We start from the raw sequence: 23,710 nt of genomic DNA on the forward strand, positions 1-23,710 counted from the left end.
GAGGCTCTAGAGGGCGGCTGCCGTCAACAGGCCTAGAGTGCTTCCTGTCCGCCCCTCTCTTTGAACGCCAGGGCCATGAGGGCATAAGTTTGCCCCCGAGGGCTTCCCATCTTCCCTCGCAGAGTTTAGGGTAGTTCAAACATCTTTCAAAGAGAGCCACAGAGATTGAGAAGTAGATGCCATCTAATTCCACTCTTTCATAGGACAGCTGGAGAACGTGGGACCTAAAGAAGTGAAGTGGCGGGGGTGCCTGGGTGGCGCAGTCGGTTAAGCGTCCGACTTCGGCCAGGTCACGATCTCGCGGTCCGTGAGTTCGAGCCCCGTGTCAGGCTCTGGGCTGATGGCTCATGATGGCTCAGAGCCTGGAGCCTGTTTCCGATTCTGTGTCTCCCTCTCTCTCTCTGCCCCTCCCCCGTTCATGCTCTGTCTCTCTCTGTCCCAAAAATAAATAAACGTTGAAAAAAAAAAAAATTAAAAAAAAAAAGAAGTGAAATGGCGAAAACCCTGCGAAATACACTACTGTCTCTACTTTACAGAGGAATACACCGAGGCTTCAAAGCTCAGTGAGCAATGCCTGGTTCCAGAGCTGGTAACCACCAGGGCAGAATCTGCCAGGTCTGCCTGACCTTGAGGGCAAACGCCATCAATGCTGCCCACAACCGGCTGGTTCAAAGGCGATTTTCCCCCAAGGCCCCAAGGAGGCTGCCCTGGCGGGGAGGCCAGGGTCTCCTGTGGTCTCATTTGCCCAGCTCCAATACTTTGGGAAGCTCCACATCCCTGGGGGATGGGTCTGAGGGCTGCTCTGACCGACTACAGCATTTCCCACTGACCCTGACGGGCAGCCGTGGTGTTCTAACTTGCTTTAGAAACCTCTGCAAATTGGACATAGAGAGGGTTGAGACTTCGGTGTGACATCACATAGAGGAAGAGCCCTGGGAATGAGCACTGTCCTCCTTGGAATTTAGCCTCAGACGTTGCCTTAGGGCAAGATAACCTCGGAGCTAAAAACGGAGCTATGTGTTTCCAGGTTGTATATGTGGGTGTCCGCGAGTTGTGTCTGTTTGCAAGGGTCCTTCAACGTGTGATGTGCGCATGGCTGTGTGTGCACGTGTAGCAGGATGCGAGGGACGTGAAGGACTAAGGACGCTCTTCTCTTCCTCCCTCCCTCCTTCCCTTCCTTCTTTCCAGGAACATAAAGGCACTGTAATTTTTTTCCTCCCTCAGAGATGCAAATAAACACCCAGTCTGAACTGCCCCTTACTCCTCACCCCTGCAGAGATCTCCAGCTGTAATCATCCTGGAGGTGGAGGGTGGGGGCGAGGGGGGCATGTCATCCATTAAGGCAGCTCTGAAGAAAGGCAGGTCGCCTTCAGGTGAAATTGAAATTAGGGTCGGGAGCTTATATTCTTTAAGTTTATCCCGACGAGGTTGGTTTTGGGTTTGTAGTGCAGTATCACGAAAGGAACAGGCAGCGATCCTGGTGGCATCGAGACCAGCCTTCAAATCTCTCTTCTGCCTCTTACAGGAGGTAGAACTTTTATTGTTTTTAATGCTTACTTATTTTGAGACAGAGACAGAGTGTGAGTGGGGGAGGGGCAGGGAGAGAGGGAGACGCGGAATCCGAAGCAGGCTCCGGCCTCTGAGCTGTCAGCACAGAGCCCAATGCGGGGCTCGAACTCACGAACCGTGAGATCATGACCTGAGCAGAAGTCAGACGCTTAACCAACTGGGCCACCCAGGCGCCCCCGGAGGTAGAACTTTTATTACTAAACTTCTTAGCGTCAGGTTGGTTGGTTTGTTTTCAGCTTAAAACGGGGTAATCAAAACGCATCTCATCGAGTTATTGAGAGAACCAGTGTGGAAGAGAGAGCTTGACCCGGTGCCCGGCACACAGAAGGCACCAGAAACGGGTCAGCACCTTTATCTTTTGGGCGGCCATAGAGCACACAGGGCACACAGTTGGTTTCAAAATTACCCAGTATTTTTCTCTTGGAAGAAAATGAAGGAACATGGGAAAAACGAACAGAGACCCACTCCTCCAAGCACCTTTGCAAAACACTGAAATTACATTTGTAAAATTGCTTCCAGACCTGGGTAGAAATACAAAAAAAAAAAAAAAAAAAAAACCGAAATAGGAAACGAAAGATCTTCGCGACATTAGCTTTCTAAAAGCCAAGCGAAAGCAAAACAACAACAAATGAAGAATGGAGGGAGTGTGATTCGTGTATAAACAAGATCCATGTTTGAGGTTTTCATAGGTTGGGGCCCACCTTTCAGCTCCGCATCCCAGGTAACGGGAAGCCGGGAGGCCTCCAGGCTTGGAAAGGATTGTTTTGGGAGGAGGGGGGAAACAAAACAAAAAAAACCTTCTGCTAGGTTTTCCAAATCCTAATTATGTTTTTTAAATAAGTCAAAATCAAAACGTTCTTTTGCAAACAGCTTTTGCTCCCCTGAGCTATGTCTGACCTCTCAGCGCCTTCTCTCTCTGCATCAAAGGGGCCGAAAGCAGGAAGTACCTTGGCACAGGGGCCTCATTCAAGGGGAGAGGAGAGGCAGGGGACCGTTTTTTAACTCGCAAAGAGAAACAGACCAGCTGCTGTCTGTGCAGCAGCTGGGGAAGAACCGGGCACTCACCTGTCCCTTCCCAGCACCTCTAGGAAGTCGGGGCAGACAGGGCCACAGGGGTTCAGATCATGGCCCCACCACTAGCTGAGGGACCCCCCAACATGCCGCTTAGCCTCCCTGGGTCTTAGTTTCTGGCTCCAAGCAGTGGGGATACACATTTCATACTTCGCCATGCTGTCATGAGGTGGCGTGTGCTCATGGAGCAGAAGTATTCTGAAAAACTTGAAATCGTTCTATGTAGTCGGATATTGATGATTTTTAAAGCCTTTCCATCAGCGGGGGATGGAAGAAGCCTGGCATGGTGAACACTAGGAATTTGATGACAGGGTTTGCATTTGAGCAACAGTTCTAGTGCCTGTCAATTCTGACAGTTGACTTGAATTCTCGGAGCCTTACTTAGTAATCCTTTCCCACAACGGAGACAGTAGTACCAGGGTGCCTGGAAGGGTCAACTGAGTAAAGAGATGGTCAGAAGACAGTACTCGTTACCATAAAATATTACACAAGTGTCTTTATCACTTTACAATTTCAAAAAGGGCCCACAAGCCTTATCAAGCAGCCATGATCAATATTATTTTTATTTGACAAATGGGAAAAGCCTAGAAAGGAAAACAACTTCTAACGCTGTGGCAGAGCTCAAAACGGAACCTAACTTTTCTAGCTGACTTCTTTGTCAAGGATTTCACAATGGGGTCTATCCCTAACCATTCTGAGGGCTCTCTGCACAGAAGAGATTTAAGCTGGGGCTCAATAGTACACTCCACTGGAATCAGAAGGAAGGTACTTACCACCAAATACAGCATCGTGTACATGGAGAAGGAGGCGTGGCCAGAGAAGAAGGACTTCCTGCAAGAGCAAGAGAGGGCCATGAGAGGGCCATAGGCACATCCCTGACACATGTCTGCCTGTCCGTCTTCTCTCCCTAGACCGTGACCTTGAGACCAGCACTGTCTTGTTTGGTTTTGCCACCTTGGCAGTCCGCTGGGACATGTTTTCTAGAACCTAGCAGGCACCCATGAATGGATAAGAAAAAGAATGAATGAATGAATGAATGAATGAGTGGACTTACCAGTATTCTACCATAATTGCTTATTTACCTATGCATCTAAATCAACTGACCCCGAGTTCCTTAAGGATGGGGACTATGCCTCATTCACCCACTGAAACCAAAGCCCAGCGCTGAGCCTGGCACCTCATGTCGCAGGCGCCTTCGCAAGTGCTCCCTGAGCTGCCCGTGTCAAAGCAGGCACGCTGTGGCCACGGCAGGTGGTGACTCACCTGGCCTCTTGGACTTTGCTGTCGTCCCCTCTGCATTTGTAGTTTTGGATGTAGCCCTCGGAGCAGTTGATCTGGCTGAAATCGGGGTTGCAGACGTTCAAGAAGTGAGGACGCAGGCGCCCAATGGAGACTTTGGCAATGTCGGTGAAGGACTGGCTGATGGCACAGCCGAAGAGGAAGCAGCCCACCTGCTTGTAGAGGGCTGCCACATAGGGATTCTGAATCGCTGGCCGGGACTTCTCCTTCAGGTAGTAGATACGGTAGAACTCCCCAGTGATGATCTGAAAGGAAGCCAACGGGGGAATTAGGTGGTCTCAAGACCCGTCATCAAAGTGGATGCCGTAAAGGATATTTCATGGCTCGAGAGAACGTTCAGTACGTAATCGCAGGCTATAATCTAGAAAAATCCCAGTTTTCTATTTAAGAAATATACAGACAGGGGCGCCTGGGTGGCGCAGTCGGTTAAGCGTCCGACTTCAGCCAGGTCACGATCTCGCGGTCCGTGAGTTCGAGCCCCGCGTCAGGCTCTGGGCTGATGGCTCAGAGCCCGGAGCCTGTTTCCGATTCTGTGTCTCCCTCTCTCTCTGCCCCTCCCCCGTTCATGCTCTGTCTCTCTCTGTCCCCAAAAAAATAAATAAACGTTGAAAAAAAAAAAAAAGAAATATACAGACAGAAATACGCAGGAGAGGAAAGAGCAAAGTGCTAATAACATGGTCATTTTCTCCTTTTTAAAAAAAGTCCCAGCAGAAATATACAACTAAATATATTTATATATAAACACATATGATATGTAAAAATATAAATATTATGGATAATATGTAAAAAATATAAATATTATATATAATATAAATTATACACGTATTTTTTTAAACAAAGAAAGAGACAAGGACCCAGATATGGAAAAAAAAAAAAAAAACAGATGAAGAATCAAGGACATGGTCAAGGGTGGCCAGGATGTCAGAGGATCTGAGCAAATGTCAGGATTCTGAGCTTTTGAGTAAGGGATCTCAGCCTTGTGTCAACACTGAGCCGTGGTGAGGGCTTCTATAGGAGGGTGGATGCCTAAGACCATGTCCTGGGTGTGAGTCCCAGCTCTGCCACCTGCCCGGTGTCCTTCAGCAATGACTTAACCTCTCCAAGCTTCAGTCTCCTTCTCCTTGAGAGGAGGCTGCAGGCCTTTGCAGAGTTGTTGGCTTCAATCTGGTAACACGGATGGGAAACGACCCGGGTTGTAGAAAGGGATTCTTTCATTTTCCTTTGTAGAGGAATGCTGTGATGAAAAGACTACTGCTCTACAAACCAAGGAGCTTTTTTCTTTTTTTTTTTTAAATAGAATCCAGTTAACTATTAAGCATCGTCTTTAGTTGGCATGTTTCTTTAGCTGTCTTTATTTATTTACTTTTTTATATTTATTTTTGAGAGAGAGAGAGAGAGAGAGAATGAAGGAAAGGCTGAGAGAGAGGGAGAAAGAGAGAATCCACTGACAGCACAGAGCTCAACACAGGGCTCGATCCTATGAACCCTGAGACCATGACCTGAGCCGAAATCAAGAGTCTGACTTAACAGACTGAGCCACCCAGGCGCCCCCAAACCAAGGAACTTTTAACACAATGCCCTTCAGTGTTTGCAAATTTCCAAGTCTCAGCACATTGTCTCCCATCTCCTCAATCCTAAAGGGCAGCCAATGAGTCTGGATTTTCATACCCTTTCACCATCCCACCTTGTTTACTCCTAATACTTAGGGGACGTTTGTCACTCCGGGAAAAATTATTGATTACCTACTGCATACTAGGTATTGCTTTTATACACTTTATTTCATGAACTGCCTACAATAATCATGAGTTAGGCACGGTGGAAGCTCAAGATCAAGTCACACTGCCTGGTTTTATATTAGGAGTGGGGGGCCAGCCTGCTCTCCGTAAGGCAAATGCCCTTGATGCCTACACAGCAGAGGACCAATCCCACTTTGGTGATGCCCCACCACACAGCCTGCTGCTCTTGTCTTAACTCCATAGCACAGCCCCGGCCACTTCCTGATTGCAACCACAGTCCAGGGACAGCGATGTTCAACTCATCACACACCACAAAGCTCCTTTCACAATTCCTCCCAGGGCAGGGTGACGAGCCACACTTGCTGCTTCAGGGAACAGACAGCGTGTTCACAACCGCAAGGGAAGCAATAGACTGACATATCCGGGCACTCCTTTTCAACGTCTCCCATTATTTTTTTTTTTTTTTTTACCGCTGGGGAAGGGGTCAACGCAGGGGATCTGATCCAAGTTCTCGAGGGCTCCCACGTCTAGCGGGAGGATGGCCAGGTGGCAGGGAGATGCCAGCCGGGCCCAGGGGCCAGCCGGTGTGGCAGCGAGAACAGCCACCAGCACTGCTAACGTTTACACAACGATTCTGTGTTTATAAATACCTGATTATTTCTAAGTGCTACACCTTGGTTCCCACAGCACACTGAGTGTGATTCTACAATAAAGAGAGACGGTCAAAGGCCAGTCCAACGCAAAGTCCTGGCTTAGGCATTCCCTGAGGGGCAGGACGAGTACCTGCTCTGGCAGAGGTGCTCAGACTACTGATTGAATGAATGGACGGATGGAAACAGGACCACAGTTTTCGCAGTTGTTTTACTGCAAACTTGGAAATATCCTCTAAATATTACCAAAAGCCCTTTGAGAACATGTTGCAGAGATTAAAATCTGAGAAGCACAGCAAGTCAGAAATGAAAGGGTCCCCTATACACGGAAGAAACCGAGGTCCAAATTAACTCGCAACTGAAGATTGGACCCAGGTGTTCTAGCTCCCCGCCCAGCGTTCTTTCCTACGATTCCTGGTCTAACTCCCCTTTGAACCTGTTTATACTTTTACCCTGTGTAACCTTACAGGCTAACAAGTTCCAGATGTTCACTACCACCGTCATGCTCTTTCTTCTTCTTTATTTATAAATGATGCTCACATGACTTTGGATGCAGGGAGAAGAAAACTACAGTAGGAGTCGGTAGCCAGCGTTCTCTACTCACTGAGCGAGTCTCTACTCACTGAGTGAACCTGAGATAAGCCAGTTTCTCCACTGAGGAGACTAGACTCCGTAATTTATCACTTCCTCATTGCAATGACATTTTCTTGTTTTTGAAAGGGGGGGAGGGGTGCAAGTGAGCAATGGGCAGAGAGAGAGGGAGTGAGAGAGAGAGAAGCGGGGCTCACCTGAAGCAGGGCATGAGCTTACCAGAAGCGGGGCTTGAACTCACCTGAGGTGGGACTCGAACTCACAAACCGTGAGATCATGACCCCAACCAAAATCAGATGCTTAACGACTGAGACACCCCGGTGCCCCTGCAATGACATTTATTTTCAACTCTCCCATACTACCTTCACCACGACTCTCCTAACCAAGCAAAGGTAATCAGCAGTAGCAGAGGTAAGGTACTCCCTCCGAGATGATGCCACGGCACGGAGCAGAACCAAGGCCCCATGCACAATCCCCGCCCTTGGACGGCTCCTGAGTTCCTTGAACCATACCGCGGCCACAAATGAAGAAACTCTAAGCTGGCCTGGTTTGAGCCCGATTTCCTATTTGATGCTGAAAAAGAACACGTAGCTTTTCACTGCAAATCAGCATCTCTTACACAAATCTACGGATTAATCTCAGGGGATTCACCGCTGTGCTTGAGTCACTTTAGGGAGAAAGGGCTTGGTTACAACTCAAGGACTCATTTTGGTGCTAACGTCCCTTCATTTGAAAACTTTGGGTGTGGTGCCACAGTGTCTCACACAGTTAAAATGCTTCCTCCTCTCACTGGAGGAGGAAGAGGTAAAGAAAGCATTTCGTGGCACCTCAGATTCCTCAAAACGATGCTAATAACAGCAGCAATCTTTTACATTTCTTTCGTACTTTTTGGTTTCATCTGATCTGCGGCTCTGTGAAGTTATACCCATTCTGCAGCTGAGAATGGTAAGGCACTGAGGGAGAGTCACTAACCTGAAGGTTCTGAGGTTTCTAAGTGACAGAGCTAAAAGGAGAGCCCAGATATTTAAGTTCAAAGACTCACAACACACTGTATTGAGAGAATTTTTGATTACAGATCTTCCTCAACCTATGATGGCATTACGTCCCGATAAACGCATCCTAAGTGGAAAATATCGTAAGTCGGAAATGCATTGAACACGTCTAACCTACTGACCATCATAGCTTCGCCTGGCCTACCTTAAATGTGCTCAGAACACTTTCGTTGGCTTACATTTGGGCACAATCACTACCAAAGGGTCTATTTTACAATAAAGTGTAGAACAGCTCACGTAATGTATTAAATATTGCACTGACAGTGAAAACCAGAACGGTTGCACGGGCACGGAATGATGTGAAGAGTACCGGCTGTTTACCCTCGTGCTGGCAAGGCCGACTGGGAGCCGTGGCTCACTGCTGGTGCCCAGCACCGTGGATCACTAGCCCAGGAAAAAAAAGAAATCAAAATTCAAAATCAAAGTGTGGTTTCTACTGAATGGGTATTGCTTGTGCACCCCCGTAAAGTCGAAAAATCGTAAGTCAAACCCTCCTAAATTGGGGATCAGCCGTATTTCTATTGTTACTAAAAACGATCTCCACGGCCCAACAGCAACTGCGTGTTTTCAAGGACAGGGCCAGGCTGAAGCCATTTAGCAGACACATGACTCCAGGACCACATGGCTTCTGGGGCAGCCCTGACAGATCTTACAGTTAATGAGCAACAAATTATGTATTTTCTCTATCCCCTTGTACAGAAGGGTCGGGGAGTCGACAACACAGCCATAAATCATCATTATGAACCAGCCGGACTTGGCTTCTTGTAATCCTAACCCTTAAAAGGCCATTTAATGAAATTCGGGCTGTGAAAGGCGGCCCGAATACCTCACCTCTGCCGAAGAGGCGAAGGCTTAAATTGTTCTCCGACACATTACACACCTAACGCCGGAGTTCCAGATTTACTGCTTTCGGACTTTATTCATTACTCGCAATGTTTTTATTCCCGGGTAATAAAATAAGCTCTTCCCTCCCCCTACAAAGGCTCTGTCCCCACCCCCAGACTCCAGCCCCTGGAGCCCTCATTTCTGCTTCAGTCAGCAAGGCTGTGATATGTAAATTTCACTACTGAGAAAAATGCCTTCAATGTTGATCCCTTTCTGAAACAGCAAGCAACAGATTCGGGGGTAATGGCAAGCTGCCAGGCAGCAGAGGAGAATTCTCCCCTACCTGCCTTTTAAAGCACTTGGCACAGAATCTGGAAACTAATAAAGCGGGAAGCATCGCAATTAAAGCTACAAGGAGACAGAAAACGACCAGCCCTTGCCCCCGACCACGGTGATGGTTTGTCCCCAACTCCAAGACAGCTCCTCTCTGCCTCTCCTTTCTGGTGTAAAAGACCTCAACTGTCCACATATTCACCAATATCGAAGTGTTCCAGAGAGGAAATCTGGAGAGCATTGGCTTTTTGGAAAAGAGAGAGCACAGGGTGGTCAAAGCAGCACTGACTTTGGAGCCAGAAAATCCTCAGCCTGAATCGCACATCTTACGTTAGGCAAGTGACTTCGCCTCTCTGGGCTTAGGGCTCCTCCTCTATGAAAATAACGTCAATAACATCTACCTGGTAGGATTGCCAAGGGACGCAAGAAGGTGGTATGTCAAAAGCCTAGAGCTCTCTTATAATTTTTTTCTCTTCCCCTTAGGGAAGAGGAAACAAAACATTAACAAATACTTGTAGAAAATCTTTTCTTTTTTTTTTTTTTTTTAAGTTTATTTATTTATTTTGAGAGAGACAGAGACAGCATGAGTGGGGGAGGGACAGAGAGAGAGAAGCAGAGGCTCTGTGATGCCAGGGCAGAGCCTGACACGGGGCTCGAACTCACGAAACCGTGAGATCATGACCTGAGATGAAGTTGGACGCTCAACCGACGGAGCCACCCAGGCGCCCTGAAAATATCTTCTCTAAGATACTTTCAAAAGCTCCTTGGAAAAGCACATTCCAAAGTGAAGAGTTTGGAAGTACTACCCCTCCAGAGTAGAACCAGAAAACATGTGTATGGATATGTTGGCTTTGACCACTTTATCCATAGGATGTCTTTTTCAGGGGGACAAAGCGGAAGTCTCAACCCAGGGCAGCAAGGGAAAGCCTAGTGCATTGTTCGTGTCATCTGTCACATGCCACTCTGTAACTTATCCCAAGAAAAGTCAGACTTTTGCACAGCATCCCAACAAACACCTCTTTTAGAGACTGAGAACTCATCTTCTTCCCCTGCCGAGTTTGAAGGACAAACTTCCTTATTTTTTGACCTGCTTGAATAATAATATTCGCCTAGCGCTTTATAGCTTACAAAGCATTTTCACAACTACTGCATTATCTGCTTCTCCCAACATCCTATTACTGAATTATTATTAACACCTTATAAGTGAGTATGGGGAAGGCCGGGGAGGCCAGGGAATCACCCTTAGAAATCAGGCAATGGCAGAACTGTCACTGCAGCCTGGACTCCTCATTCTAGCTCCTGGGTCCTGTCCGATGGCGTCAAGCTGGCTTTCTCTTAGATGTCCCAGCAGGCGGCAGGGTCTGTGTTTCCAGTGAGACGGGTGCTGCTAGAACACCTGGGAAGGTCAGGTAATCTTGCCAAACGCTTGCCCACCTCAGTCCCTGCTAGCCACAGAGGGCCAACCTGTTCTTTCACATCTCAGTTATGCAGACTAGTGAACTTCTTTCCATCCAGAAGAATAGATTCATTCAACAAACACTGGGTGATGGACAATAAAGAAGGGAGAATCATTTTTTTCAGTCCCCAGCGAAAGGAAAAAGGTAATGTTATCTGGATCCCGCTTCGCGGGACAGAGACAGAAGTGTGGCTGGATTTTCTCTGAAGCTGGATGCTCCATCCAGGACAACAAAATGCAGTATCTTTAATGACTAGAAATAAATGATGAGAAATTTAATCTTCACTGCCTCTCCTGCTTGGGTGGAAGAGTAGTGCCTCGCAGACTGGGAAAAGCACTGAGGACATAGTTCTGTCCAAGGCCACCAGTGGAGTTTCTGGACTCCGTGGATAAGCCAACACTCCAATATCTAGAATACAGACAGCAAAGAGGCCAGAGAGAGGCCACAGAAGCTAGCTATGGCGGAAATCAGCAGTGGCTGCCCTAAGCCCAGAAGCTTTAGGAAGAAGGCAGTCTGAAGTGCAAAGCATCGTAGGGGCACCTGGGTGGCTCAGTCGGTTAAGCGTCCAACTTCGGCTCAGGTCATGCTCTCACAGTTGATGAGTTCGAGCCCCGTGTCGGGCTCTGTGCCGACAGCTCAGAGCTTGGAGCCTGCTTCGGATTCTGTGTCTCCCTCTCTCTCTGCCCCTCCCCTGCTCACACCGTCTCTCTCTGTCTCTCAAAAATAAATAAATGTAAAAAAAAAAAAAAAAAAAAAAAATTGAAGTGCGAAGCATCGTCATTTTCCCAAAAGTCAGGGACTCAAAGCCACGGGTGTCCTAGATGGCTAGCTCTGCCTGTCTGCGTAAGGGTCTCCTGAATGTTTTTTCTGTCGCACTGCCTGCTGCCCATCTCATGCTCTTTTTTGACACTGAATCCCCTGAACTTCCTGAATATCGCACCACCATGCTTTTCTTCCTATTTCTCAAATGCGTTACTCCTTCCAGAGGCTCCCCTTCAGGGTTCTCCCAGATAAATGTGGGTCTTCCTGGGGTTGAAGCCTTGCCTTTCCGCCCTGATCTCTGCTGCTTCAACAGTTCCAATTATTACCTCTGTGAAGACGACCATCAAAAGGGCACTTCCCTCTCTCTCTTCCCTCCCTCACCCCAGCTCTACTTTTAGCTTACCCCTTACCCCAGTGGTCAGCCTTCTTCCAATCTTCTGCCAAATCTCCCAACCAGTTATCAAACCAATGGTATCAGCACGTCAACCTAACCCAGTGTGTCACACCCATTCCCACTTTTTCCCCAAACCTCACTCCTCTCCCCCTTATTCCTGCTCAAGTTACCATCATATAACTGCAAAGACATGACCCTGTAGGCTGTCGCACGGTCTTCCAATTCCGGTCGTCTTACTTCTACAAGGGGTCTCATATCCATCTCTCTCTCTCCCTCTCTCTCTCTCTCTCCCCCTTGCATCAGCCCCATCGTGGTTCAGGCCTCCTCCTCACCTTGGCTGCAAAACTGACGAAGCTAGCTTGAAAGGTTTTCATCACAATCTCCAGCCGATTAACTGGGGTAAAAACTCCTTGACATTCAAGGAATTTCACAATCTCGCTGTGATCCTTTTTGACCTTATCTCCATCTACTCCCCGATACTCTTATTTCTCCAGCCAAACAGGGTTGCTCTACGTTTCCTGAAAACACTCCATTGTTCCAGCCTCTCGTTCTCCAGGCAAGCCCTTCTGCCTAGGTCAGGATCTCTGATGGAAGTCCCACCCACCCTTCAAGGCGGAGCTCCATCAATCAACGAGTGCATCGGGGGAGAGTTCCGGCTCTCTTCACTTAATGGGTCCTGGACAACAGAGCGCTGTAGCCCTCAGTTTCCTCATGTGTGAAAAAGGGACGATGCCAATACCAAGAGCTCAAGGGCTGTGGTGATGATTAAGTGGGACCAGTGCCCAATGAATGATGAGGGGGACAATGATGATCCCAGTCTTGACCCATGAAAGTAACCTTCAGTGATCTTCCTCTGAATTTTCACAGCAGCACTTGATTTATACATCACACCATCTACAGCCTTTGGCCTGTTTTACCCTTGAAGCTCTCAGTTCCGGGGGGCACCACCAGCACCACCGGGGGCGCTCTGGCCCCCGTCCTGTTCTCTGACCAACTCCTCAGTCTCCCCGCGGGGAACAGTATTGTCAGTCTTGTAGTTGCCCGGCTTCCCCTTTAGACCGTAACCCCCTAGGGTAGCATCTGGGTCCTAGGGCGAGGTGTCTACCACAAAGCCTGCTTGTTCTAAGCGGGGGGGGGGGGACTCACCCAACATCCACCCTCCCAGCAGGTTACCACCTTCTGCAAAAGCCACTTTGCCCAAAACACTATCGCACACCGTCCACGGGAGGATCTTAGGCAGCCGTCTGCCTAGCGGTCTCAACGTTTTGCCTGCCGCCATACACTGAGCTCCCCAAGCCCAGAAACGAAAAGGTTTTACAGCTCACTGAAATAAAGAGCACTTGGCATAGCTCCTGGCAGAGCAGGCCTTGAATAAATGTCAGTTCAGGCACTGGGCTCTGAAGCCACAGAGACCTGGGTTCTCATTTCTGCTCCTTCATTCACTAAACAGAGTAACCTTAAACTAGCCACTCCTCCCTTGGGAGCCTCCGTGCCCTCCTTCATTTGTAAAACAGGGTAAATAACACCTACCTCTGGGCACCTAGGTGGCTCAACCGATTAAGCGTCCGACTTTGGCTCAGGTTGACGGTCTCACAGTTTGCGAGTTCGAGCCCCACGTAGGGCTCTCTCCTGTCAGCGCAGAGCCCGCTTTAGATCCTCTGTCCCCACCTCTCTCTGCTCCTACCCTGGGCATGCTCTCTCTCTCAAAAATAAATAAACGTAAAAAAATAAAAATAAAAATAAAAATAAATAATAATACCTACCTCATCTAACTAAAGAAGAGGATTTAAGATAAGGCATTAATTTCCCGTCCATCAGATAGCTTGTAAATGTTACCTGATTCTCTGCCCCAATCCCGAACAGACAATGATTCACAGAATGGACTTCTCGGCCTCCAGAGCATTATCATTTAAAATGGACAAATGAGGGGCACCTGGGTGGCTCAGTCGGTTGAGCATCCGACTTTGACTCAGGTCATGATCTCGCGGTTTCCAACTTTGAGCCCCGCGTCGGGCTCTGTGCTGACAGCTCGGACGGAGCCTTGCAGCCTGCTTCAGATTCTGTGCCTCCCTCTCTCTCTGCCCCAACACATTCGCATTCTGTCTGTGTCTCTCTCAAAAATTAATAAACATCAAAAAAAATTTTTTTAAATGGACAAATGAAAAGCCACTTGCACACTGGAGACATTTTCCAAGTGGTCATTAACCCCCTCAGAGCTACATGTGCCTGAGGAAAAACTGGTGCCAGAGCATGGACTGTGTGTGTGTGTGTGTGTGTGTGTGTGTATGTGTGTGTGTGTGTGTGTGGAAGGGGACAAACTAAATCCTAATCCCGATGCCCGTGTTTGTTAAATTGCAAATAGATGCCCCCTGCCACCATCCCCTCAGGGATAAGAAGGTCTCAGAAGAACTCTGTGCCATTCGATCAGGGACCGACACAGTGGAAGGATTCATGCGGCCACTCTCTGTGGGTGGTCCTGGTAATTGCACAGGCCTAGTGGATTGTAAACTGGGGGACCGGGTCTCCTACCGGGGCACCGCTGGGCCAGCCCGACTTCACTTTTTGCAGAGTTGAAAACTCGACTAACCCTTAATGAGGCAATCTTGGGGAACCTTGTTTTCTTGGCAGTGTGCTCTCAGATAAAGGGGTTGGAGGGGTGGGGAGGAAGTAATGAAGTCCAGATGTGGGCACACTGAAGCCCGATCCTGAATAAACAAGTCCTGGAGGTATTAAGCTCTTCTTCTTGTCTCTGCAGCAAGACATCTGCCGTGTGCTACACAGCCCGTTCCCGCGTGCGTCGGGGACCGTATTTAAGATTTTAGGGAAGCAAATGGAATACTTCGCCCGGCTGCCTAGGTCCTCTGACATCTCCTGGCCTAATGCTTTTGATCTGCTGCCCAAAACGTATGGCTTGTGATTTTTACAAACGCGTATTGAGCACCACAGTCTGTGCCTTGCACTAGAGACTAGCAATTTAAAATCAGATCAGGCCGCTCCCTGTCTCTGCTGCAGCTAACGGGGTCACCGAGAAAAAGATAGGACAGTTGCACACAGTAACGGCAAAGACAGAGGCCAGCCCAGGGATCTCTGGGACCTTTGGAAGGTGGGGAAGGAGGCAGCCAAGGAATGTTTCCTGGAGAGGGAGATGTCTGCCTGGGGTTTATTTAATACATACCATGGGCAAGAAGAAAAGGCTGGTCTCAGCCTTCCAGGGACCTATCATCTAGCTGGGGAGACAATACCCAGACACAAATCACATTACCAGGCAGAAATACTGAAGGTGCTGTTTGCCTGCTAGAGATGCAGCAGGTTCACCATCGGATCCCCAGCACCTGCTACTTCGGGGGTGCTAGACAAGTGAATGTGGAAGGCAGGCAGGCAGGCAGGCAGGCAGGCAGGCTTTATAAGGCAGCAATGGTGCCTTATATTATTATTATTATTATTATTATTATTATTATTATTATTATTATCATTATTATTATTTTAAAAGCCTTACTTGTGAATCAGAGGACCCCTGGTCTGGCCCTGCCACTAAGTAGTTATGGGAAAGTCACTTAATATCCTTGATCCCTAGTGGCCTTAACTGTAACAGTCAACCTCCCAGAATCACCACCAGGTGCAAATAAGGGAATGTGCACATAATGGGCACTCTGTTAACTGCATGACACTACAGCAATGACAAGGAGGATTCTCGCCAATGACACACATAATGTCACTTGACTGGACCTCCAGAAAAGCCTAGGGGGTTGGGGAGCTACTGTCACCATCTTACAGGAAAGGAAAGTATAGTTCTTTTCCAAAGGGGTCTGACAATCAATAATCAGCACAAAAGTTAGGATATAAACCTAAACCAGATGATGCCAAAGTCTGAGCTCTTTCTCTAGTTAGGAGTATTATTACAGAAGTCCCATTCAATGGGATCTGAGAGGAAAAGTCAAATTTATATGGCCAGAGGGAGAAGGGGATTCACCCGTGACTCATTCACACATCAAGTCCTAGATGCTAAGAATCTATATAAACCACTTTCAGGGCCTGACCAAAGCAAGCCCTGAGCCCACGCTGATTTAAAAAGAATACTGAGCATTTTTCCATATTAAAATCTTCGCCCCTGATACTCTTCATAGTGCGGTACAAGGCAAATTGAGAGGAGGCTAGGTAGGGGGTGATACTTCACTGTTTTTGCTCCTAATCTCTCTGCTGCTAGAGTCATTAAACCTTTACAAGGCAGAGATAGGAACCGCTGCTTTGTGGATTTGGAAGGAATTCCTATTATGCTATAATTCCAGAATCTGAGATACATCTGAAAAAGAAGTCAAAGCGACTAGATTTTTCCATATCTCCTGCCATCGAAAGGTGTCTGCTTTCTCTATAACTTCTGATGATTTGCACCTCCCGGTCACATTTGAAACGGCACCGCCACCCCACTCCTTTGCTGTGGGGACACTCAGACTGGAGCAGGGGCGTGCAAGTCAGCCAAGGATTCTCTTGTTGTTTTAAACAAACCTGAGGTCGGCAGGAGAAGGCCCGGGCAGCAAATATCAAGATGATTAGATTTCCAGACCGGGTTCCCCACCCCCACCCTCCCTGACTGTCACTCACACCCTCTGATCAGAAGCAGATCCTGGACGGAGGCAGCCAGGCTCTGTGACCAGTCATGATGGGGAAATGGGAAACGTGTTGTTGTTGTTTAATTTAAGCTGTATATAGCTTTTCCAGAATCGGGTGCACTAAAGTGAATTACTCATTTTTCCTCTGAGGTCTTGCCTCTGCTTATGTCCATGAGTACTCTAGTACTTAATGGCAGGGAAGTGGGTAAGCAGACCTCGTTATGAGCCCACATCTCACACATGCCCCCAGCTGGATCCAGAGGTAAAGGTCCTTTTGCAAAGAGCACGGGAGGAAGAGTCAAGAGATCTGGGTTTTAGTGAATTAACTACAAGGAAAGAGCGGGAGCGGCAGGATGGGTCCCAAGGCTGGCGGTCCTTTCCTGATTCTATTTTTATTAGACATGAGGTCTTTGCAAAGTCACTCCACCACTTTTTGACTGTTTAGTCATTTATAATGAAAACAGTTAACATTTATCGAGGATGCCCTAGGCACCAAGCACTGAGTTACCTTACATGCATCATCTCATTTAATTCTAAAAACCTTAATAAGGAGATATATTATCTCCATTCCACAGATGGGCGTACTGAGGCTCAGCGGGGTTAATTCACTTGCTGCATACGCACTGCACAGCGGGAGTTCAGAGAGGCACCGGAGCACATGCCTATAACTCCAGACTATGTGGAGGCAGGTTACCTAGCTGTCAGGGTTTCCGCACGGGTGAAATGCTTGAACACAGTTTGTAGGTTTCTATGGCACACAGTGGCACCTAACGAAGGACACTAATTATTATCTGTTTTGCCTGTTTTGTTTTGGGTTTCGGAGTGGGGGGTGGGAGGAGCACGGAGAACTAGAGGAAAGCACTATCCAAACCTATTTTGCTGACACTGTATGGGATGTGGAAGCAATGCCGTTGCTCATCCTATAACCAAGGTCACAGCGCACGACTGACCGTTCCAAGGAAACCTGGGAGGTCAGGGAGGCTTTTAATTAAAACACCAACATGACATGAGGAGAAGAGCAAGCCAAACTAAACTCCTAAAAGCAGATTTTTTTTTCAGAAATGCTAGCATTTCAAGAGGAAGAAGGGGCTGGTCTTGGCTGACAGCAGGGAAAGAGCTGCTGACCAGGAGTTTTGCTTGAGGAAGGAAGAACAGACGAGAAGCACAGCCCTCAGAAAAGCCACTTTGGCACCCCATGTCCATCTGCTACAAAGTCCGTTCCCACGAATGATGGCATCTGATCCTTATAGCAAGGCCCATGAGTGAATCTGAACACAGGTAAGGAAAACGAGGGCTGGACAGAGTCAGGATTCACCTGATTCACGTAGCTGGGGTGCCACGGCCTCTGAAGAGTGCCTCGCTCCCGTGCTGGGTCTGGGAGCAGTCCCACTAGGCAAGCCAAAGCCAAGAACAATTGCATGTAGAAAGAGCAAAGGGCATGTGACACTTTGTCCCTGTGCTATTCTTATCTTAACCACTCCTGGGTTATAGTCAGCTTCCTAAAAGGACTCAATTAACTGATCCTCCCGAGTGTCAAAAACACCTGTTCAAACCTTAGTAGACGATACTGCACAATTATGTGCCTTCTACGACAAACTTCTCTTCCAGGAAAAGCCATTCTTCCTACAGAACTCAACCCCACACTGTCCATTTGGAACAAACAGTAAAATTAGATTTTATATCTCTCAGTTTCTGAACACAAAGATCCTCAGTGCACCTTTAAGAAACTACGAGCATTGCCCAATGGACTGTTTTTATTTTAAAGGTTGGAAAGAATTCTACCAGCCCCCCTCCCCCCCCTCCCCAATTTCAAACTGTTGATTGTGTGCCTGGTTTACGATGTTATTAAAAAACAAAGAGGGGTCTCAAAGTTTACAACCAACCCCCATGGTGGGGAAGTCAAAAGAAAAACTTCATGAAATGCGGCTCAGGACCATCAGCAGCTTCCATCTGATCCAGAGTAGGCATGAGTAGACAAATGCCGATCCCTTAAGCAATTAATTTGGATAGAACAGCCACTCTGCATTTGAAATCACGCCTGCAAAATGGAAGCAGGGCTTTGAAATAAGCCAGGGATAGGCTTGAGCCCCAATTTTTACTTGCTGTAGACTTTGAACGTATCACTTAACCCCTTCGAGCTTCTGATTTTCCATTCGTATAATGGGAATACTAGCACTCAATTCACATGTAGTGTGTTTAACTCTAGCTTCCTTCCTTCTCGGCTTCTCATATAGGCCAAAGATAAGCTTCCAGGCTCTGGCTAATATAAACATGACTCAAGGATCTGAGAGGGAGAATTTATGATCTTGGTGGACATGATGCCTATCCCTTATGTCTACATGGCTGGGGTTCAAGGGCAAAGAGCAGAAAATACTGGAGATGTGGAACGGACATCTGTGAAAATGTATGACTCACAAATTAGGAGAGTGGATTATCATCAATTACTCTCCCAAACACCCCAAATGGACACATCTAAAAACAAAAGGTGGTGACCTCCCAAGTAAAGCCCAAGTAGGCCATGCCCCAATTTCCACGAGGCTAACATTGCTCCAAAGTAATTCTGGACTCTGTCAAAGACCGTGGCACATGTGTGCATTCCCAACGAGGCCTTCATCCTTTAAGGGATGAGCTGTATGTAAGTCTAGACTTTACACTTGCAACCGGGTAACCCGCTCAGCAATTCAGGAGTTTGCAAAGTATTTCAATGCTCATGCTCTCTTTTCCTCCTCAATACAACACTATGCAGCAAGGGGGTCATCCCTGGTTTTAAGCACGTACAGCTTGTCAGCGGGGTGCCAGGTCTAGAACTTCGGTCTCTTGATGCCAAGTCCCAATTTTATTTTCGCTTTGCCACCACAGCCCCTGGATGAGAGAAGTAAACAATATGCCAGAGAACACCAGTGGCATGACTGTTACAGAGGCACAGCCATAGTGTGAAGACAGCAGAACGTGCCTGTGATACCCCTCCTCGGGGGCCTCACCTTCATGGCTCAGAGGTCAGACTCTGGGGTAAGGGACAGATGGGTTCAAATTCCAACTCTACCGCTCCAAGTGAGCGTGGGCAAGTTATTTTCACTCTGCAGACCTCAGTCTCCTAACTTGTAGAAGAAAGACAAGGACGGTATCTGGACTTCACTGGATGGCTGTGAGGATAATGCACGCAAAGTAGAGTAGAGGGGTGCTTAGCATAGCATACTTTTAGAAGACGTTCAGTATATATGTGTGTATACAGATGATACTTTTAGCATATGCTTTTGGTAACAGCATTAACCGCATGAAATACACACTATTATTAACCGACTGAAATTCTGCTTGCGCGGCCAACCTCCGTTGGCTCACATATCCTGAAACACGACACAGGGGAAGTCGGACAGGTGGAGCATGGCAGCCCGGGCGCTTACCGCGAGGATGGCGATGACAATCCCCACGGCGCAGAGCACAGCATCATTTATGGTCTCGCCGGTTTTCAGAGGATACTTGATGCTCTCGTCATTGCAGTAAAACCCTCGGTGGTAAGGCTTGATGGTGCTTGTCTCAATGATGAGGAAGGGCAGGCCCGCTGGTCCAGATGCGACCATCACAGGCACCGGAAAATTAAAAAAGGGAGAGGAGAGAGAAAGGGAAAACATCAATAAAAGGAAGCCGGAGAATGACTTGCAGCAAAGACCAGCCCAGGTAACACCATTGCCAGGGACAGGAATTCTGTGCATTTGCAGCTATGTACAGCCCACAGAGAGTGTTCAGCACCTGCAGGCCCTCTCCTTCCTGGTCACCCCCGGGAGGAGCAACGCATTATTCTCTGGTCTTGTCCAAGGGCACAGTGGGAGGCAGTGGAAGAGCCGGGGAGGAGCTTTCCCACCGCGCGACCACACCCTGCGGACATTAAAGCCCAACGAGTGACAATCGCCAACAGGGCCCCGAGTCTAATGATGTGTCGTTCGCCAAGTGCATCGGACGTCACCATTCCCCCTTCGAGAGGCTCATCGTAAGGCTCTGCTGCTTGGAGCCGTGAAGGCCTCGGGGTCAGATAAGCTGAATTTGGATCTCAGGTCCAATGTGACCCCTGGTTGTCATTCCATCTTTCTGAGCCTCAGTCTCCCCACACATGAGTTGCAGGGACGACAAAAGGAGAACCAGCCACACACGACTTCCAGCGTAGCGCCTGGCACACGGTAGCTGCTCAGTGGTGCCCTTTTCAACCATTTTCTTCCACTGAAGAGTCCCTACCAAGACGAAGTAGAGCTGAGCAGAGGGCCCTGCGGCCTCGAGCTCTGGAGCGGAGCCCAAGGGCATCTGGGAGCACCAAGCTGCTCCCGCAGCTGCTGCTGGTTTATCAGTGGCTCAGCTCAGATGCCTTTCTCTTAAAGGTCATGGCGAATGGATTCCATCACCTGCCAGGAAAAGTTCCTCACAACCCTGAAGCAAAAAGCGAAGGCCTACAAGATCTCTGGCCTGGTCACTGCAGCAGCCTTCGCATCGGTCTCCTGACCTTCACCGCCTCTCACACATATCTACCCGTTCACTTCCTGACCACGAGCACGTCACTGCCTTGCTTAAGTTTCTTCCGCGGCTCGCCGTTGCACCGCACGAGATAAAGTGTGACCTCTGGAGTGCCCCGCGACCTGGACCTCCCTTCTCCTGACTCATGGTCTGTGGCCCCCTGGACACAGCCTCCAAGAAAACAGGACACGGCGACTCTTGCCTCAGTTCCTACTCTTCTCTCGGACTGGAAGACCTCTTCCCCTACCACCCACGTTCAATACCAAGCTGCAATACCACTCCCCTAAGTAAAAGGTGAGCCAGTAAATGTTAGGACTAGGGAAGACCAAGAAAAACATCCTGTTAACAGCCACCACCGATGTAAGAGCCATCCACAATGTGTAAGGCATTCATTCATTTCTGTATTGGATCTCCCAATAACCTGAAGAGGTCATTTTACACCATCGGTTAAGCATGTGCCGTTCATCTTCAAGTGAAGAGAACAGTGACTACGAGAGAATATTTAGAGAGAATATTTAGCTCCTTCAGGGTCTCTTAGTCTACCCCCAAATGCCTGAATCCCTGATTTAACTTTGTGCAAATTGGTTTCGTCCGACTGTGAATTTCATTAGCCGAAAAATCCCAAGATAAGCGGTGGTTGAAAAGATAAAATTCCACTTTCGTGTTTTTCAAAAAGAATTGAATTCACGTCACGTTGCTCGAAGCCCCAGACCGCCTCTTAAAAAAAAAAATGTACCACGAACTCCACAATTTTTCAATTACTTTGGTCCAGACCAGCAGCGATAAAAATGCTCACTTTCTAAAAAGTGTATTTATGTATCACTGTGCATACACACATGGATTTATTTGGTTTTATTCTTTGGATTTATTTGAATTCTACGGCTATTTATTTTGTGACCCCTAACTGCTTCCTGCTAGAACAACAATTTACTTTATCAAATTCATACTAGTGCTTTGAAAAGAAAGAAACGGCAACATACCACAGCATTGTGCCTGACCTTCTCAAAGTAAACACAGAGGGACCCTGGAAGGCAATAACCATTAGCTCTTGAGACCGTGTCTCTGCAAAAGAGTGAAGCGGGAGAGGTGAGGCAGGGAGGGAATGCTGAGGCGAGGAAGGGGCAAGAACAGTCAGCTGATCTTTGGGGGGTGGGGCGCTGGGAGAGAAAAAAATATCCTACGGGCCCAAACCATCTTCATTCCACGGCCTAAACATTTTGAAATGGGGCCAAGTTGGCTACGAAAAGTAGCCAAGAAGCCAGCACTATGATATTAATAGTCCGCTTTTAAAGCTCCACACATCGTGATAAAAACCTTGAGCTCCACGTCTGAGCCCGGCCGCAGCCTCTGTGGTGCCTGGGAGCCAAAGCGTTGCTAATAAACTCAGGAAGGGAACAGACCTCGAGTGCCTTACGTTTGGGCTGGGCTCTTAGGCCCCAGCTTCTATTTTTAATGGTGTTCACATGATAGGCCTGTAAAACATATGTTTCTAAGGACAATAAAACACATATAAAAGAGCTGTGGAGTTAGACAGAACTGGGTTAATGACCTCAACTCTGCTCCCAGCTACTTGAGCAAGTTATTTCACATCTCCAAAACGCTCTTCTCATCTCTGCAATGGGAAGAGTGCAGTCTAGCTTTGGGATTGCTGGGATGATGTCATCTACTACTACACTAATCCATTCATTTAGTCGACAAATATTGATTCCATCTTCACTGTGTACACGAGGTACAAAGATGGCACGAGCCCTGCCCTCAGGGAGCTTGCAATCTAGTAGGGCAAGACGTCATGGAATAAAATCAGTGCAGGAAGGGGTTTTAGTTAGAGGAAACCAGGCAACAGCACTGGGTCATGTCAGCTCGGGGTCTGGCACGCACCACAGACACTCAATAAATGTTAAAAGGACGAAGAGGGGGTGGGGGGAACAATCCCACAGAGAAAGTTAGTAAAGAAAATCTGTTTATTCCGTTCCTTTGCCCTCTCTTAACCTGGGAGCAATCCAAATCCTTTCTCTTCCTCCCTTGCCTAAAGCTCGGGGAGCTTCCGGTTCTGATCATGTGGATGGTGCCCACAAACAGTCAAGAAGTTGGATCTGAATGTGTTCTGTTTATTTTCTTGAAAGGCACGGAGAGAGCATTTAGAAGACCCAATGGCTCTTTCTGTTTCCTCTAAAAATGTGTGGTATGATCGGGGGTGATGCCAGTCAAGTCTTGACTTCACTCCAGGAGAGAGTAACCTCGGATTCCCTTCAGTTGATGGGAAAAGCATAGGCATTTTCTCCAGTGGGGTAGCTGGTCCTCAAGAGATACAGCACCATGCCTTCCTTGCCTCTCCAGGACCCAGAGAGGAGGCTGTTCTTTTCCAAAGCAGGATCTCCATTTCCAACACTGGCACCATCTTTATAACCAACTACTATAGTTCTTGATCAGTTCATTTCCAAAAAATTCCCAGTGCTAATGACTAGGAACCTAAAGGTGAATACATCATAGTACCCACCCTCAAGAGGCTTATGGTATTTTAAGAAAGTTACAAAAACAAGCGCACTAAAATATTTCTAAATGGGCAGACTGACGTATGTATAGATTACAGGGAGGGCCCATAAGGCTTCTCCACCGGGGACATTAAAGATGGCCCACAGAGGACGGGAGGCTTGAGGGAACCCTTATGTGAGTAGGAGGTTTCTGGGGTCCAGGGACTAAGTACGCTCAAGAAACTCCAAGTAGTTTAGGGACTTCAATAAGGCAGTCATCACAACCGATGGCCATTACGAGAACACGATTTTAGATTTGGCTCCAGAGCTGGAAGAGACACACAGGTGGACAACGAAAGGAAGAAAGAGAGAGTCAACACAGACAACAGCAAG

The 23,710-nt window shown here is 47.9% G+C and overlaps 1 protein-coding gene across 5 annotated transcripts in view; it reads right to left on the reverse strand.

Moving 5' to 3' along the window:
• Positions 1 to 23,710, reverse strand: part of PLPP3 (phospholipid phosphatase 3) — an 88,102-nt gene that overhangs the window by 22,730 nt on the left and 41,662 nt on the right. For all 5 annotated transcript variants that reach the window (XM_045477540.1, XM_045477537.1, XM_045477538.1 and 2 more), the window contains 3 exons: positions 19,748 to 19,905; positions 3,904 to 4,184; positions 3,414 to 3,471 (listed from right to left, as the gene is read on the reverse strand). In XM_045477540.1, the coding sequence (XP_045333496.1) occupies positions 3,414 to 3,471; positions 3,904 to 4,184; positions 19,748 to 19,905 (497 nt within the window). The remainder of the gene's footprint in view (positions 1 to 3,413; positions 3,472 to 3,903; positions 4,185 to 19,747; positions 19,906 to 23,710) is intronic.

This window comes from Leopardus geoffroyi, chromosome C1 (assembly GCF_018350155.1).
Source record: "Leopardus geoffroyi isolate Oge1 chromosome C1, O.geoffroyi_Oge1_pat1.0, whole genome shotgun sequence".
In the NCBI taxonomy this organism is placed as follows: domain Eukaryota; kingdom Metazoa; phylum Chordata; class Mammalia; order Carnivora; family Felidae; genus Leopardus; species Leopardus geoffroyi.